We start from the raw sequence: 16883 nt of genomic DNA on the forward strand, positions 1-16883 counted from the left end.
CCCACAGACTCGTAGACCATTGAGTTCCCAGGATGTTAACAAGGGTTCCCAAAATTTCCACTGTCTTAGTGACCTTCAGATTTTTCTTTTACCTGAAGAAGAAAAAAATGGTGCTGTTGTCATGACAACAGATCAATTAAAAGTTGCTATTTTCTTAGTCCTTCAAAATTATTCATCTCCTTCCCCTGGAGACCATCCCATCCTAAAGATATCAATATATTGAAAGGCTGAATACTAAAATTTAGCATGTTAAACTTTTCATGCTTTATTACCTTTTGCATTGTCTTTCCTGAAGAAACTCAAAATGCTAAATTGCTAAAAAAAGGTCTTTGCTTAACACACACATTATTGAAATCAATCTACTTTTATGGCAAGGCATATCAATGCTGTGCAATCTTAATATACTTTTACAAAACAGACAAGAATTTTTTCTGAAGGTTTAAATGTTCAATAAATAGCTTTATGTTCTTAGTGGTTACTGATTGTTTTGATCACTAAAGCAGTCCTCTCTGTTTGCTGAACTTGAAAGCAGTGGTTGAGACATGGGAAAATCCTCAATTCACTGGTATTAAGTCTTTATCCTGCTCCCTTCATCTTTGTGCTACTTTTCTTCCCTTTTTGGTCCTACTTTAACAGCAAGGTGTTGTGGGAGGAGAATAATAAGAAATTCATTCATTCAATCATATTTATTGAGCACTTACTGTGTGCAGAGCACTGTACTAAGCGCTTGGGAAGTACAAGTTGGCAACATATAGAGACGGTCCCTACCCAACAGTGGGCTCACAGTCTAGAAGGGGGAGACAGAGAACAAAACATAGTAAGAGAATAAAGTAAATAGAATAAATATGTACGAGTAAAATAGAGTAATAAATACATACAAACATATATACAGGTGCTGTGTGGAAGGGAAGGAGGTAAGGCGGGTGGGATGGAGAGCAGAAGGAGGGGGTTCAGTGTGGGAAGGCCTCCTGGAGGAGGTGAGCTCTCAGTAGGGCCTTGAAGGGAGGAAGAGAGCTAGCTTGGCGGATGTGGGGAGGGAGGGCATTCCAGGCCAGGAGGGGGAAGGAAAGAAAAATCACTAGGAGGGTGGGATAAGAGCTATATGAGTTGTATAAGTATAATAGTTGTATAAGTAGTACCAAGTGCTTGGAAAGTACAATTCAGCGATAAAGAGACAATCCCTGCCCCACATTGGGCTTAGTCTAGAAGGGGGGAGACAGACATCAAAACAAGTAAACAGGCATCAATAATAAATATACACAAGTGTATATATACACCGCTACCTTTATATTTCAGATTAAAAATAGCCGTAGCTGTGTGTGGGATGCTAGGCATCCAGTAATGCCTTGAAGTGACTTGCCCAGGGTCGCACAGCGGACGAGAGGTGGAATCGGGATTAGAACCCACGACCTTCTAACTCTTAGGCCCGGTCTTTTCCCACTCAGCCAAGGTGGTCCGGTGAGCGGGTCCTCACCTGGCAGGTCAGGCTCGGCCTCGGCGGCGGTTGTGGGCGATGCGGGGCCATCACCATGGCCCGCAGGCTCAGCCCGTTCTGGTCCTTCAACTCCCCACTGATGTCCTGGAGGACGCTCCTCCTCCTGGAGGACCCTACTCCCTCCCTGTGCTCTACCCCCTTCTCCACCCCACAGCACGGGTGTATATTTGTATATATTTATTATTCTATTTTATTAATGATGTGTCTATGTTCATTCATTCATTTAATCGTATTGAGTGCTTACTGTGTGCAGAGCACTGTACGAAGTGCTTGCAAAGTTCAATTTGGCAACATATAGAGACGGTCCCTACCCAACAGTGGGCTCACAGTCTGGAAGGGGGAGATAGACAACAAAACAAGATACATTAACAAAATAAAATAAATAGAATAAATATGTACAATAAAATAGAGTAATAAATACGTACGAACATATATACAGGTGCTGTGGGGAGGGGAAGAAGGGGGCTCAGTCTGGGAAGGCCTTCTATCTATATATTATATTATAATATATTATATCTATAATTCTGTTTATCTAGATGCTATTGATGCCTGTCTACTTGTTTTCTTGTCTGTCTCCCCCCTTCTAAGCTGTGAGCCCGTTGATGGTTAGGGATTGTCTCTATCTGTTGCTGAATTGTACTTTCCAAGCAGTTAGTACAGTGCTCTGCACACAGTAAGTGCTCAAATACGATTGAATGAATGAATAGTGGATTGAGCATAGTCCTCAGAGTCAGAAGGTCACTCCATTCCTCTGCCACTCACCTCTTCACTGGGCCTCCTTGTTGCCTGTCCCGCCGTCAACCCCTGGCCCACATCCTACCTCTAGCCTGGAATGCCCTCCCACCTCACATCTGCCAAACTAGTTCTCTTTCCCCCTTCAAAGCCCTACTTAGAGCTCACCTCCTCCAGGTGGCCTTCCCAGACTGAGCCCTCCTTTTCCTCTGCTTCTCCTCCCCTCCCCATTGCCTCTATTCCCTCCCCTCTGCTCTGCCCCCTTCTCCGCCCCCCAGCAGTTGTGTATATTTGTACATATTATTCTATTTTATCAGTAATGTGTATACATCTTTAATTGTATTTCTCTATTTTGATGTTACTGTTTTGTTGTCTGTCTCCCTATTCTAGCCTGTGAGCCTGTTGTTGGGTAGGGATTGTCTTTATCTGTTGCCTAATTGTACTTTCCACGCACTTAGTACAGCACTCTGCACACAGTAAGTGCTCAATAAATATGATTGAATGAATGAATAATTCTCTAGGAAAGTTGAAAAGAGACAGACTTTGACAAAAGAGACCCCCTTGCCTTCCTTGGACACTGATGCAGACACTTTAAGAATCCAGAAGCTTTCATCTCTGACTTCTACTCTTCCCTTCTGCAACAACTGCACACACAGTGAAGTCTGTGTTTTGGGGGTAGTTCAAAGAATATGGAGACAGAAGAATTCTATTTGAGAATGTAACTTTTTTTTTTCCAAATGCCACAAGGTTATGAGATCTGGGATTATATAAAGCAGTCCACAGAATGTACAAGAGCTATGGGGGTTTATGCCTGCATTTAGTTATGAAGTTCAACTTGGAAGCTATTCAGGCAGAAAACTAATAGAAATGGGTGATAGCTAATTAACCTAAGGCTCAAAAGTAATTGCTTCTCAAGGCACAAATATGAAAGGGTATGTCTCTTCTATTTTTATTTATTTTTGATTTTTACAAAAATGCCCCAGAGATGCTTGAGTGCAAAGGTGAGATAATACATGATATTAAATAAACAAACCCAGGTCTACACATGACCCTACAAGCTTCCTAGTAATTAGGAAAAAGCCAAGTGAAAAATTGTGCCTTGTGCCATTTACTGAATAGGTCCCCAAACAGGATGTCTTCAGGTTAGGAGTTAAGGTTAACTTCTGAAGAATGGTTTCATTAATTCTAAAAAACTTACAAAAACCAAGATTTTTGCAGTCTCATAGACATTATTATTGATATAAAAAATGGGGGGAAAATGTTACTTTGCCTTGAACCCTTTTGAGAATGCAATTGCAAATTATCCCAGACATGTTCACAAGGATACACAACTACTTCTTGTTTCTCCTTATAATCTTGAATTTCACATTTTTCCAACTTCTATGTTTAATGGATATTTTGCACTCTTAAGATCAATTTGCCTAATTTTTCAGATTTTGTCTTGAAACCAGATCTGCTTTTCGTTCACCTTGTGCTAAGCACAGATAAGAATTTATGCCACACAGACTAGGTGAATGTGCTTAGAGCCATGTGCTATTTTCCGGTCTGTATTGACAGTTAAAATATCAGAATGATGGTATTCAATTCAGTGTTCAACAGTTATCACAATTATTAATAGGACCATATGGAGGACCTATTGTGTTGTACTTGGCACTAAAGAGACTGAAAGAGATGCCTTGCAGAAGGTCATCATCTAATGGTCAGGGTTCACCGCCAACCTCTTGACCACATCCTAACTCTTTCCTGGAACACCCTCCCTTTTCATATCCAACAATCACTCTCCCCCACCTTCAAATCCTTATTGAAAGCATGTCGCCTCCAAGAAGCCTTCCCTGATTAAGCCCTCATTCCTCTTTTCCCACCAACTTCTATATCACCCTGACTTGCTCCCTTTACCCAACACCAACCCTCCACCAACCCCAGCCCCACAACACTTATGTACATAAACAAAACTTATTAATATTAATTTCTGTCACCTCCTTTATATTGTAAGATCATTGTGGGCATGGCATGTGTCTCCCAAGTGCTTAGTACAGTGTACTGCACACAGTAAGTGCTCAATCAGCATGCGATTGACTGATATTCTTGTTTTCTCGCTCTATTGCTTGTTTGGGGGACAGTGCCCAGAGTGTAGTTAAGCTGGGCAGAGGCTTTAAGGGACAGAACTAATGCCAAACTGACTCCTTAGCCAAATGGGAGACCTATCCTCCCTTGAGCCTGAAACTCCCTGCACTTCTTATCCAAGAGACCGTCACTCTCTGCACCTTGAAAAGCCTCTTAAAATCACATCTCATCCAAGAGGTCTTCCCTCTTGGAATCCCTCATTCTCCCTATCCTCCCTCCTCTCATTATGGCCAATGAACTCAGCTGTGTACCCCTGAAGCAATCTGAAAATCCCCCAACTCAGCCCCATAGCACTTAAGGTACATAGCCTTAAACTCTACTATTGTCTCTTACTATTGTCCCCACAAGTTTAATTTATGCTCCCTGTGGGCAGGGTTCAAGCTACCAACTCTACTATATTGTACTTTACTCAGCACTCAGAACAGTCTTCTGCACGCTAACTACCCAATAAATATAATTGATTTGCAGTCTAGATCCACTTTATTTGCATTAACACACCATTTTAAAACGATTCCTTGCTGAAGTAGACATCATGCAGTAGTAGCAAAATACTCCATGTTGGCTATCTATGGAGCCAGGCTATGTAGCGATTGATAAATAGAAAACAGAGAAACAGTGTGGCCTAGTGGAAAGAGTACAGGACTGTGGTTCAGGATACCTGAGTCCTAATCTCAGCTCTGCTACTGGCCTCCTGTGTGACCTTGGACAAAATCTCACTTCTTTGTGCCTCAGTTACCACATCTGCAAATTGGGATTAAATGCTCAATCTTCCTCCTCCTTAGCATATGTGAATAGGAACTGTTTGGTCTCAGTGAATCATCTCTGGTGCTTAGAACAGTGTTTAGGGATGCGGCATGGCCTAGTGGATAAAGCCTGAGCCTGAGGACCTGGATTCTAATTCAACCACTGCCACTTCCCTGCTGGGTGACCTTAAGCAAGTCACTTAACTTCTCTGTCTTTCCTCAACTGTAAAATATAGATTTTTATCCTCCTATTTGAGTGTGAGCCCCATTAATTAGTAGTATTTACTGAGTGCTTTCTGTGGGCAGAGCAGTATACTGAGCACGTGAGAGGATACGTTAAAACAGAGTTGGTAGACATGTTCCTTGCCCATAATGAACTTAGTGGGACAGGAACTCTATCCAACCTGATTAACTTGTATCAACCCCAGCACTTAGCGCTTGACACACAGTAAGTACTTAACAAATGATATTTAAAAACTATTTAGCACACAGTAAGCACTCAACAAATACCACAATTAGAATTCTAATACCTTTTTAAACACGTCATTTGTCCTGTAGCCATGTATGCAGATGTTCCTGGATATGTATGTGTTCTCTCCTTCTACAGCCCAGCCCACACCTTCTGCTCCTCTGCCGCTAACCTCCTCACTGTGCTTCATTCTCGCCTGTCCCGCTGTCGACCCCCGGCCCACATCCTCCCCCTGGCCCGGAATGCCCTCCCTCCACACATCCGCCAATCTAGCTCTCTTCCTCCCTTCAAAGCCCTACTGAGAGCTCTCCTCCTCCAGAAGGCCTTCCCAGACTGAGCCCCCTTTTTCCTCTCCAAATCCCTATTGCTCCCCCTGCCCTACCTCTTTCCCCTCCTCACAGCACTTGTATATATTTGTACATATTTATTACTCTATTTTACTAGTACATATTTACTACTCTATTAATGATGTGCATATAGCTCTACTTCTATTTATTCTAATGGTTTTGACACCTGTCTACATGTTTCGTTGCCTGTCTCTCCCTTCTAGACTGTTGAGCCCATTGTTGGGTAGGGACCGTCTCTGTATGTTGCTGACTTGTGCTTCCCAAGCACTTAGTACAGTATTTACACACAGTAAGCGCTCCATAAATGCGATTGAATGAATGAATATGGCATATTGTCTCTACATCTTTTACACTGGATGTTCTAACAGTATTCCTGAAAAATCCCGGGTTTCTTTGGATTTGTTATTTTAATTTGAATAAAATACAGTAGGGCATTACTTATTCATTCAATTCTCAGGCTATATAGCATAATTTTAAAAAAGAATTTTGAGATAATTACAAAAATTTCCCATAAAGTATTCTTGATTTACAATTTAGTTGTTGAATTTGCAACTGACTTCAATTAATCTTATGTAAATGTGACCTTGTGTTTTTTCTTCCCTCCATTCCAGGATTTATTTATACTTGCGGTGGAACTTTAAAAGGTCTGAATGGCACAATTGAAAGCCCCGGCTTCCCATATGGATATCCAAACGGTGCAAACTGTACTTGGGTAATAATAGCAGAGGAACGAAACAGAATACAAATTGTCTTTCAGTCATTTGCTCTAGAAGAAGAATATGACTACTTATCATTATATGATGGACACCCTCATCCTAACAACTTTAGGACAAGGTAAGTAAGTTTTTATACTAGAAAGGGTGAAGTTCATCTTTTCTAATGCATTCTTGGCAAATAATGGTCTAAAATAATGTAAAGAATGATTCTGGATTCATTGAGGAGCAGGGTGGCCTAATAATAATAATGGCATTTATTAAGTGCTTACTATGTGCAAAGCACTGTTCTAAGCACTGATGGGAAGAGCATGGGCCTGGGTGTCTCAGCACTTGGCTTCTCAAATACTGAATCTGCCACTTGTCTGGAGTGTGATTTTTGGACAGGTCACTTAACTTCTCTGTGCTTCAGTTGATTTATCTGTAAAATGGGGATTAAGAGCCCCAGGTGGGATAGGGATTATGTTCAATTTAAGTATCTTGTATTCATTCATTCATTCAATCGTATTTATTGAGCGCTTACTGTGTGCAGAGCACTGGACTAAGTCCTTGGAAAGTACAATTTGACAACACATAGAGACAATCCCTATCCAACAATGGGCTGTAATTTATCTAACCCAGTGTTTAGAACGCTGCCTGGGACATAGCTCTTAGCAAATACCACTTAAAAATAAAGAGAGGTTAAACTCAGACTTACCTTTGATTATAGCAGTGTTCCGTATTGACCCTATCAAATGTCCCATCCCATACACAACCGAGATCTTTGAAATATACATCTGATAATGATGTGTCTGAGCATTAATAGTTTATGTCCTGAAGGAGATCCGATTACAGATTACCATTTACATCAGCTTGGTCTTGCCAACCTCACAGTGGTAAATTAAGTATGATGGTCAGTTCATGTCAGTACAAATTCAATCATACATGGGCAACTGGTTCATTTGAATTAAAATGATATAATTTGGAAAAACTTTTGTGTTAAGTGATATAGCATTTGGCAATCAACACATTAAAATCATACCCACGGGATTAAAAGCTCAGGTGACAGTCAATACAGAATAAAAGCCTACTGTGTGCATATATTAATCAATCAATCGTATTTACTGAGCGCTTACTGTGTGCAGAGCACTGTACTAAGCACTTGGAAAGCACAAGTTGGCAACATATAGAGACAGTCCCTACCCAACAGTGGGCTCACAGTCTAGAAGAATATTAGACTGTACTAAGCCCTTGAAAAAATGCAATAGAGCTTAAAGGCATGACCTTTGTCCTCAAATAGTTTACAGTCTAACAGAAGATAGACACAGAATAAATTATCTTTAGAGGGAAGAAAAGCATGTAAATATGGCAAAGTAAATACAGAAAAGATCAGTGTATGCATATGCTCTAATTAGCAGTGAGTTTGTAATTGTTGAGATGCTTTGGGCAGAATATGATGTAAGAAAATTCTGGGTGCAGGTAGACATTACATCATTAACGCCATATAGACAGAATGTTAGGAATGTTTCAGTGACTTCAAAAGGGAACTCTTACAAGATAAATGAATAACCTCCACAAGTCCTTAGACAAGATGATAGCAAGAGTTGTCTTCAGTAGCAAGATATATTTGAGAATCCAGTATAGGTCCCACCTTTTCAAAAAGGACCCTATCCTGTGATCTGGGGGAATTTGACACCTCCCAAAAATCCATTAAAAATTTTTCCACCCCTGTAGCCCTCACAGTTCCCTAATCCTCCTGGGTCTTGTTGACTTTTTGGTGCTGAAATATCTCTTATCAAAACTGTGTCTTTGGTTAAATATTGTGATATGTTTCCTATTTATCCTTTTTGATTTCCTTCCTGAAAATCCCTGACTCATGCGAAACAGAATCCTAAAAAATTCTGATAAAATGTACTCTTGAACAAAAACTAACCATTGCGAGGCAGAAGAACTTTATACTGTAATAGTTTTCTTCCTCCTTGTCACCCAACCATATCATAGAAACAGAGATAAGCAATAGAGCTATTATCATCAATCAGTGGGAGTTATTGTATTAGCTGAAGACAACCCACAATTATACTTTGTTGTGATTACACTTTTCCATCCCAGCATTGTAAGAAAATTCCAAAACTAAGATGAAAGTGGTGCTTTCTTAATGACCTGAAAACTTGGGCTAGTACTACGTGCAGAGCACTGGAAAACTTGGGATAGTAGTTTGTGCAGAGCACTGATGAGGTGATTGTGCTTAAAGATTTTAAGATGGCAGACTTTTGCCACTATATAAATTCCTAGGTGCCCCACTTTAGGAAATCACAAAATGGGAAATATCCCAAAAGGCAATAAGTGATAAGGATTTGAGGGAATAATGTGGATAAACTGAAATGATTAGGACTCTTCAATCAATCAGTGGTATTTATTTAGCACTTACTGTGTGCAGAGCACTATACTAAGTGCTTGGGAGAGTACATTTTTAAAGATGAGGGTTGAGAGATTATGGCACTTACCAGTGCTTGAAGAATATGGATGGGGTAAAGCACAAAGTTGTTTATAAAATCCTGCAATATCAAAACAAGAGACCACCAATTTAAGTGAGAAAATGTCTGGTTTAAGATTAATGATAGGGAAGTCTGAAATGAACCATATATATTTTTTGCCAGGGAGTTAGTGTGACCCATCAGAGAACGCTCTTGTGTTTATGCACATGCATTTTGCATGTGTTTAGAGCAAGCACTGAAGCATTTGGCTTCATTTTGAACTCACGGATGAGGAACTACAATGAGGGAAGATGAGATATGAAATAAAGTACTTTCATAACCATTAAGATAGCTAGCAAGAATAATTTTGTTCCCTGTGTTGTGGCCAAAATATTGATTTGAGTGGGGCACTGATTTAATCAAATAATGAAATTTCCTTATTTTTATGACTACAGTATGGCTGTCCTTGTACGCTTCCTGTCTCATTTCGATACTGTGTCCTGTTGTGCAGGAGACTATTTGAGAGACTATAGTGATGACAACTTCATCTTACCCTCTATCTCTAGGCTATTATCATTCCTTCACATACAGATTATTTTAGAAACACCTCAGGAACATCAATCAATCAGTGGCATCCCAAGAATGTACAATAGGCCATACTTTGAAAAATTATTATTTTTCGTGGTACATAATTGCTGTAAACACATCTGAACTTCACATGCTATACTGAATCATCATCATCATCAATCGTATTTATTGAGGGCTTACTATGTGCAGAGCACTGTACTAAGCGTTTGGGAAGTACAAATTGGCAACATACAGAGACAGTCCCTACCCAACAGTGGGCTCACAGTCTAAAAGGGGGAGACAGAGAACAAAACCAAACATACTAATAAAATAAATAGAATAGATATGTACAAGTAAAATAAATAGAGTAATAAATATGTACAAACATATATACAGGTGCTGTGGGGAAGGGAAGGAGGTACTGAATGTGTTCTTTTGACTTGTGACATTGCCTTCAGTAGATAAGCATTGACAATGCAAGCTTCTATAATTAGAATCACAAAATCATAAATCACTTTTTAATCAGCAAACTAAAATAAGACATTTCAGAATTAAATACCTCTTATTGCTTGCCTTTGTTTCTTGCTATCTTAGAAACCATTTTAAAGCTGTCCCACTAAGCCAATTTCTAATCAGTAAACCTGTTTACATGGTTATACTTTCTCAGTTTAAATCTTTGTTTATATGCCATGCCCTCCTCTCCTGGTAACTCCTTTAGACAGTGACCTAAGGAAACGTCTTTGTAAAGGCACCAGGATGCTCTTTGCAGTTATTAGTTTTGTATGGTTGGTGACTTGTGATAATGCAACTTTTGCATTTAGAAAACAGTGAATGTATTTTTCCTTCTACCTAGAATTGCAAAGACTGCCTGTACTATTAAAAATGAACAGTAAAGGATGTCTACAACTTTGATTCTGAACAGAAAGTGTAAAAACAGAAAAGGTCATTCAATTAATAGTCTCAATTTTTCTTCTGTTTTGAACATTCATTTCTAGAGAGACTTTCTTTTTCTTCACCATTAATCTCCTTCAAGGTCCAGATGCAGTGCTGTTAGATGAAAAATAATGGGTAGACTTTTCTGTAGAGCAACTTTTTCAGAAACAGTATTTATTGGGTATATATTTAGAGAGCATTCTAGCTATGACAACAGGAACAATTTACACATTTGTGTCTTTTCCCTTTCCAACTCATTTTGTTTCCCTTTCTCCACTTACGTGACTTTTCTTCCTGCCCTTTCTCTTTCTTAATGATCTCTTTCTCTTTCCCTCTTTCCAATTTTCTCTCCTTTCCCTTGTATTTCTCTCTCCTCACTTCCTCCATCTTCCCTCTTCCTCCTCCATCTTCTGTTCCATGTTCCCATGCCTATTTCTCTTGTTCCAGCCAGTACTCCCACTTTGTCCTTGCTGCTGAAGTAGACACTCATTTAAGGAGATTCACTTTACCTGGTAGCAGCATTCACATACTTATCCCTTCAATAAGTCCATGATATTTATTGAACACTTACTCTGTGCAGAGCACCATACTAAGGATTTGAGAGACTACAATACAATCGAGTTGAAAGACACATCTGGCCTACAATGAGCTTAATGTCTAGTTCAAGAGCAAGAGGGGTCCTGTCCCTCCCAGACTGTGACCTCAATGGAGCCCTGGACCATCTTGGTCAGGAAGAGAGGGAAACCCGCCCCATTGCTGAAGGGCTCTGCCTCTCCCAGTGCATAGCCATCCTTTCTCTGGAGAGGCTTCTCATGCTCACTAATGCTCTCTCGTACAGATGGGCACCGTCCACTGATTTCTCTTATTGGCCAGTGAAGACAGAGACATAGGGATCCCCACTTTGGATCTAGTAGATTGGGGCAGAACAAATCGAAGAGAACCCAGAAGATCCCAAATCTGAAGTAAAGAAAGTGTCTGTTACCCTACCTCCCCGGACCTCACTATTGAGGCAGTTAATTCTGTGTTTATACCTATGCGTGTACTTATACTTAACCTTCATCCCTGTCTCTTTCACCATGACCCCTAGCTGACTCCCTCCTACTTCATATTGACAGACAACCACTCTTCCCATCTTCAAAACCATACTAAAGTCATCCATTCATCCTCCCTTCTGCATCATCTATGCATTTGGATTGTACCCCTTAAGCGATCTGATACCCCATAGCACTTATGAACGTATCCTTGTGTTCTGCAGTTTCCCCTATATGTAATTAATTTTAATGTCTGTCTCTCATACTAGATTATTTTGTAGTATTGAGGGCAGAGATCATGTCTACTAACTCTATTATTATAGTGTACTCCCCAAGTTCTTGGTACCATGCTATGCGTACACACAGTAAGTGCTAAACACTATAGATTTATTAGATGGCCAGGCATATTTAAACCCCTTTTGGATCACATTCTGTGAACTCTGACCACCTTACTGGCCCGGCTCATCTTCCTTTTCCTTAAGGGACATGCATTTCCCCAGTACTTTGGTGGCAACAATTTGGTTCAGCGTTCTCCAGTGATCCAGTGAGAAGCAGCGTGGCTCAGAGGAAAGAGCATGGGCCCTGGAGTCAGAGGTCATGTGTTCAAATCCTGACTCTGCCAATTGTCAGCTGTGTGAATTTGGGCAAGTCACTTAATTTCTCTGTACCTCAGTTACCTCATCTGTAAAATATGGATTAAGACTGTGAGCTCCCCGTGGAACAACCTGATCACCTTGTAACCTCTCCAGTGCTTAGAACAGTGCTTTGCACATAGTAAGTGTACAATAAATACTATTATTATTATTATTATTATTATTATTATTATTATCCAGAAATTTCTTGACACTCTGGCAACAGCTGTGGGGATGACTACAAACAGCAGCACCTCCATGGGTCTCAATAATAATAATAATAATAATAATAATAATAGTATTTGTTAAGCGCTTACTATGTGCCAAGCACTGTTCTAAGCACTGGGGTAGATACAAGGTAATCAGCTTGTCCCACATGGGACTCACAGTCTTAATCCCCATTTTACAGATGAGGGAACTGAGGCACAGAGAAGTTGTGACTTGCTCAACATCACACAGCAGACAAGTGGCAGAGCTGGGATTAGAACCCATGACCTCTGACTCCCAAACCCAGGATCTTTCCACTGAACTATGCTGCTTCTTATAATAATGATGGCATTTATTAAGTGCTTACTATGTGCAAAGCACTGTTGTAAGCACTGAGGAGGTTACAAGGGGAACAGTTTGTCCCACTGGGGGCTCACAGTCTTAATCCCCATTTTACAGATGAGGTAATAGGCACAGAGAAGTTAAGTGCTGTGCCCAAAGTCACACAGCTGACAATTGGTGGAGCTGGGATTTGAACCCATGACCTCTGACTCCAAAGCCCGTACTCCTTCCACTGAGCCTCATTGCTTTCCTGTGGCAACTCTGGCCCTGGTGCAGTAGCCAGAGTAATTACCTTTTCAGAGTAATTATGATTAAAGCATTGGCTATTCACAAATCAGAACTGAATTGGTGAGGTCATAATTGCTGGCACTTAATAGACAGATCAAAGATGGTGTTAAACTAAAAAAAATGAAATTAAGAGGTTCATGAGCCTCAAATCAGAAGTTATAAGAGGATTGATTATTTTTCCTCAACTTCTTCAAATCAGTGGCAGATGCAAAAAGATTCAATCCCATATAAATGCTATTATTACTGTTGAAATTGGTGGTCTGAATTTCTCATCGCTTTGGTGACTCTATCTGTGTGTTGCATACTTCTACCTTTGGAGTAGTATGAAGAGCAAAAGCTATTGATCATAGTTCATCTATATCCAAGGATGATATTTTAATCAATATAAGCTGAAGCATACTAAAGAAAAACCTCAATGTCCTGTTCATTACGTAGCCTGGTCAGCACTTATAGCACATTTAAATGCAGAGAAGTCTTATAAGAGGAAAATAGAAACAATTGCTGCCCTCAAGAAGTTTACGTTTAATGGGGTAGACAACACAAATTACACATAGTCAAGAAGTAAGAAAGCATATAACTGCATATCTTAGTTCTGAGGACAAATGTGGGATTTGGGGAATATGTGGGCAGGGAATGTGTCTACCAACCCGGTTAGGTTTTACTCTCCCAAATGCCTAATACAGTGCTGTGCACATTGTAAGCACTCAATAAATAGGATTGAATGATAAATTAAGGTGATTAAATGCTTTTATGTTTTTACATTTAAAATTGTTCTTACTGCCATTGTCACTTTGTGTGTGTGTGGGGGGGGGGGGGGGGGGGGGCGGGGGAGGCGGAATAATGTGCTCTACCACACTGTGTTGGAAATCTGCCCTCTAGTTAGAAGCCACAATTACTGATTCTAGGGTGTGTTAATTTTCATCAAACCCTCTGCATTGAATCATGTAATTTTAGTTTATTATAGTCTTAATAATTACTGTTCAGAGCCCTGTACAAGATCTGGGAAAATATGCAGGAGGGAATTAGACATAGTACCTGTCCCTTATGTAATTTTAGCTTAATATCAATCAATGGTGTCCATTGGCACATACTGTGTTCACAGCACTGTATGGATGTGAAATGCAGAGAAGAGGACTTGCTCAGCTGTAACTTTTTTTTTTGTTTGCTTTTTAATAACCCTTAAGCACCCACTAAGTACCAGGCACTGAACTAAGGGCTGGGGTAGGTAGAAGTTAATCAGGTTGGACATAGTCTTTGTCCCACTTGAGTCTCATTGTCTTAATCCCCTTTTTATAGATGAGGTAATTGAAGCAAAGAGAAGTGAAGTGACTTGCCCAAGGTCACAAAGCAGGCAAGAGGCAAATCTGATGTTAGAACTCATGTCCTTCTGACTTCCAGGCTGATGCTCTATCCACAAGGCCGTGCTTCTTCTCTGGCAGTGTTGTATTGTCAGTCTTCTTCATGTGACTGGTCTGGGAATCAGAGTGCTTGCTCTGTTCATGGATTGGTGGCTGGCTTGACTAAAGAATTTTGTCATCGGCAACCCCTCGTCTCACCATTTGGTAGATGTATCACTTGGGTTTTGGTATATGGACTTGGTCCAGGAGACAGATATATAATTTTATCAAGTCCAGATCCAGTACTGATATCACATGCTGAAGGCCCTTCATTATCCTTTCAGCTTTTAGCTCAGACTATTACTGGGCCATGCTAAAGAGGCACAAAAGATGAATTTTCTAAATTAAGGTGATTCTTATGAGAATTTCAGAAGTTTGGAAAAACCAATTGGATATTTAAGTGCTTTAGAAAAGTTCTATTCCATCATTTTCAGCCTTTGACTGTCCAATAACTTCTAGCCAGTGTTTGGTTCAAGATGTAAGGATATATTTATTTATTTATTTATCTTGTACATATCTATTCTATTTATTTTATTTTGTTAGTATGTTTGGTTTTGTTCTCTGTCTCCCCCTTTTAGACTGTGAGCCCACTGTTGGGTAGGGACTGACTCTATATGTTGCCAATTTGTACTTCCCAAGAGCTTAGTACAGTGCTCTGCACATAGTAAGCGCTCAGTAAATACGATTGATGATTTCTGTTGATGTCTCCCTCCTACCGTTCAGATTAGGATTCCCACGTTCAGTTTGGCTAATCAATAAGTCTTGTTAATGCTTACTGTGTGTAAAGTGTTATTACCAATTGCTTAGAAAAGTACAGTATAATGAGTTGGCAACATATTTCCTGCCCACAAGGATCTTACAGTCCAGAGGGGGGAACAGACATTAAAAAAATTATGAATATGCATAGAAATGTTGTGGAGTGAGTATAAAGTACTTAAATAGTACAAATCCAAGTGCAAAGGTTATGCAGAAGGGAGAGGGATTAGGGTAAATGAGGTCTTAATTGGGAAGACTTATTAGAGGAGATACAATTTTTAATAAGAGAAGCAGTATGATGTAGTGGCTAGAGCCATGGGCACGGGACTCAGTATGTCACGGATTCTAATCCCTGGTCTGCCACTTGTGTGCTGTGTGACCTTGGGTAAGTCACTTCACTTCTCTGTTCCTCAGTTACATCATCTGTAAAATGAGGATTGAGACTGTGAGCCCCATGTGGGACAGAGACAATGTTCACCTCATTTACCTGTGTCCACCCCAGTGCTTAGTACAGTATCTTGCACATAGTAAGTGTTTAACAAATACCATAATTATTATGATTATTAAATAAGGCTTTGAAGGTGAGGAGACTGATTGTCTATTTAATATGAAGGGAAAGGGAGTTCCAGGCCAGAGGCAATATGTAAAGATTCATTCAATTGTATTTACTGAGCACTTACAGAGTACAGAGCACTGTACTAAGCGCTTGGTAAAGTGAGTACGGTGGCATGTGCATCTAGCTTTACTTCTATTTATTCTGATGACTTGACACCTGTTCACATGTTATATTTTGTTGTCTGTCTCCCCCTTCTAGACTATGAGCCCGTTGTTGGGTAGGGACCGTCTCTATATGTTGCCAACTTGTACTTCCCAAGTGCTTAGTACAGTGTTCTGCAACAGTAAGTGCTCAATAAATATGATTGAATGAATGAATTAGAGGAGCTTAGTGTGGGGGCTGGGTTGTAGTAGGAAACCAGCAAGATAAGATAGGGGACAAGGTGATTGAATGCTTAAAAGTTGATCAATTATCAGGTGTGTTCCCTTTGAACTATACTTTTTAGCATAAAGGGCTCTACAGAAGTGTTGAAGATTAAAAAAAAAAAAATGTCTCAATGTCCTCTTCACTTTCTTGGTTGAAAGTCATTTTCAAATGTACAAACAGAATTTACAGTTATCTTGATCTGATACCCTATCCATTAAACAATTACTGAGGACCTAGAAATCAGAGACTCCCTCTATTTGAAATCACTTTATACCCTGTGAAAAGACAATTTCATCTTTTCCTGTGATGTTGGTGCCCTTAATCTGGTCATTATTGCCCTTATTTCTTTTCCAGAGTTGTAACAACTGTGAAACGTCAAATCTGTTTCGTTTCTACTTCTTGTTTCTCTGCTCTTGTGTTTTCTAAAATAAATCTCTAAGCGCTCTTGCAATTGTTTTGAAGAAGCAACATTTTAAGATATATTATGATAACCCCTTTGTTTAGGCAATGTGTTATAAGTGCATCTTAAATCCAGGTTTGATTAAAATTTCGTGGCCTACTTAGGGTTACATGGCGATGCTGTTCTCTGGCCCAACTGCTTACATTTAGCAATCCACAATCGGGGTGCGGGGAATAAAGCTAGAAATTATGGAAGATTATTGGGCAAACATA

General features: G+C 39.9%; 1 protein-coding gene across 1 annotated transcript in view; it reads left to right on the plus strand.

Annotated features, from left to right (window-relative positions):
- The window catches only part of CSMD3 (CUB and Sushi multiple domains 3), a 781433-nt gene that overhangs the window by 125889 nt on the left and 638661 nt on the right, over positions 1 to 16883 (plus strand). Inside the window, exon 2 of the mRNA XM_038745631.1 lies at positions 6522 to 6744. Within this exon, the coding sequence (XP_038601559.1) occupies positions 6522 to 6744 (223 nt within the window). The remainder of the gene's footprint in view (positions 1 to 6521; positions 6745 to 16883) is intronic.

The sequence above is a fragment of the Tachyglossus aculeatus genome, chromosome 4 (genome assembly GCF_015852505.1).
Source record: "Tachyglossus aculeatus isolate mTacAcu1 chromosome 4, mTacAcu1.pri, whole genome shotgun sequence".
In the NCBI taxonomy this organism is placed as follows: Eukaryota; Metazoa; Chordata; class Mammalia; order Monotremata; family Tachyglossidae; genus Tachyglossus; species Tachyglossus aculeatus.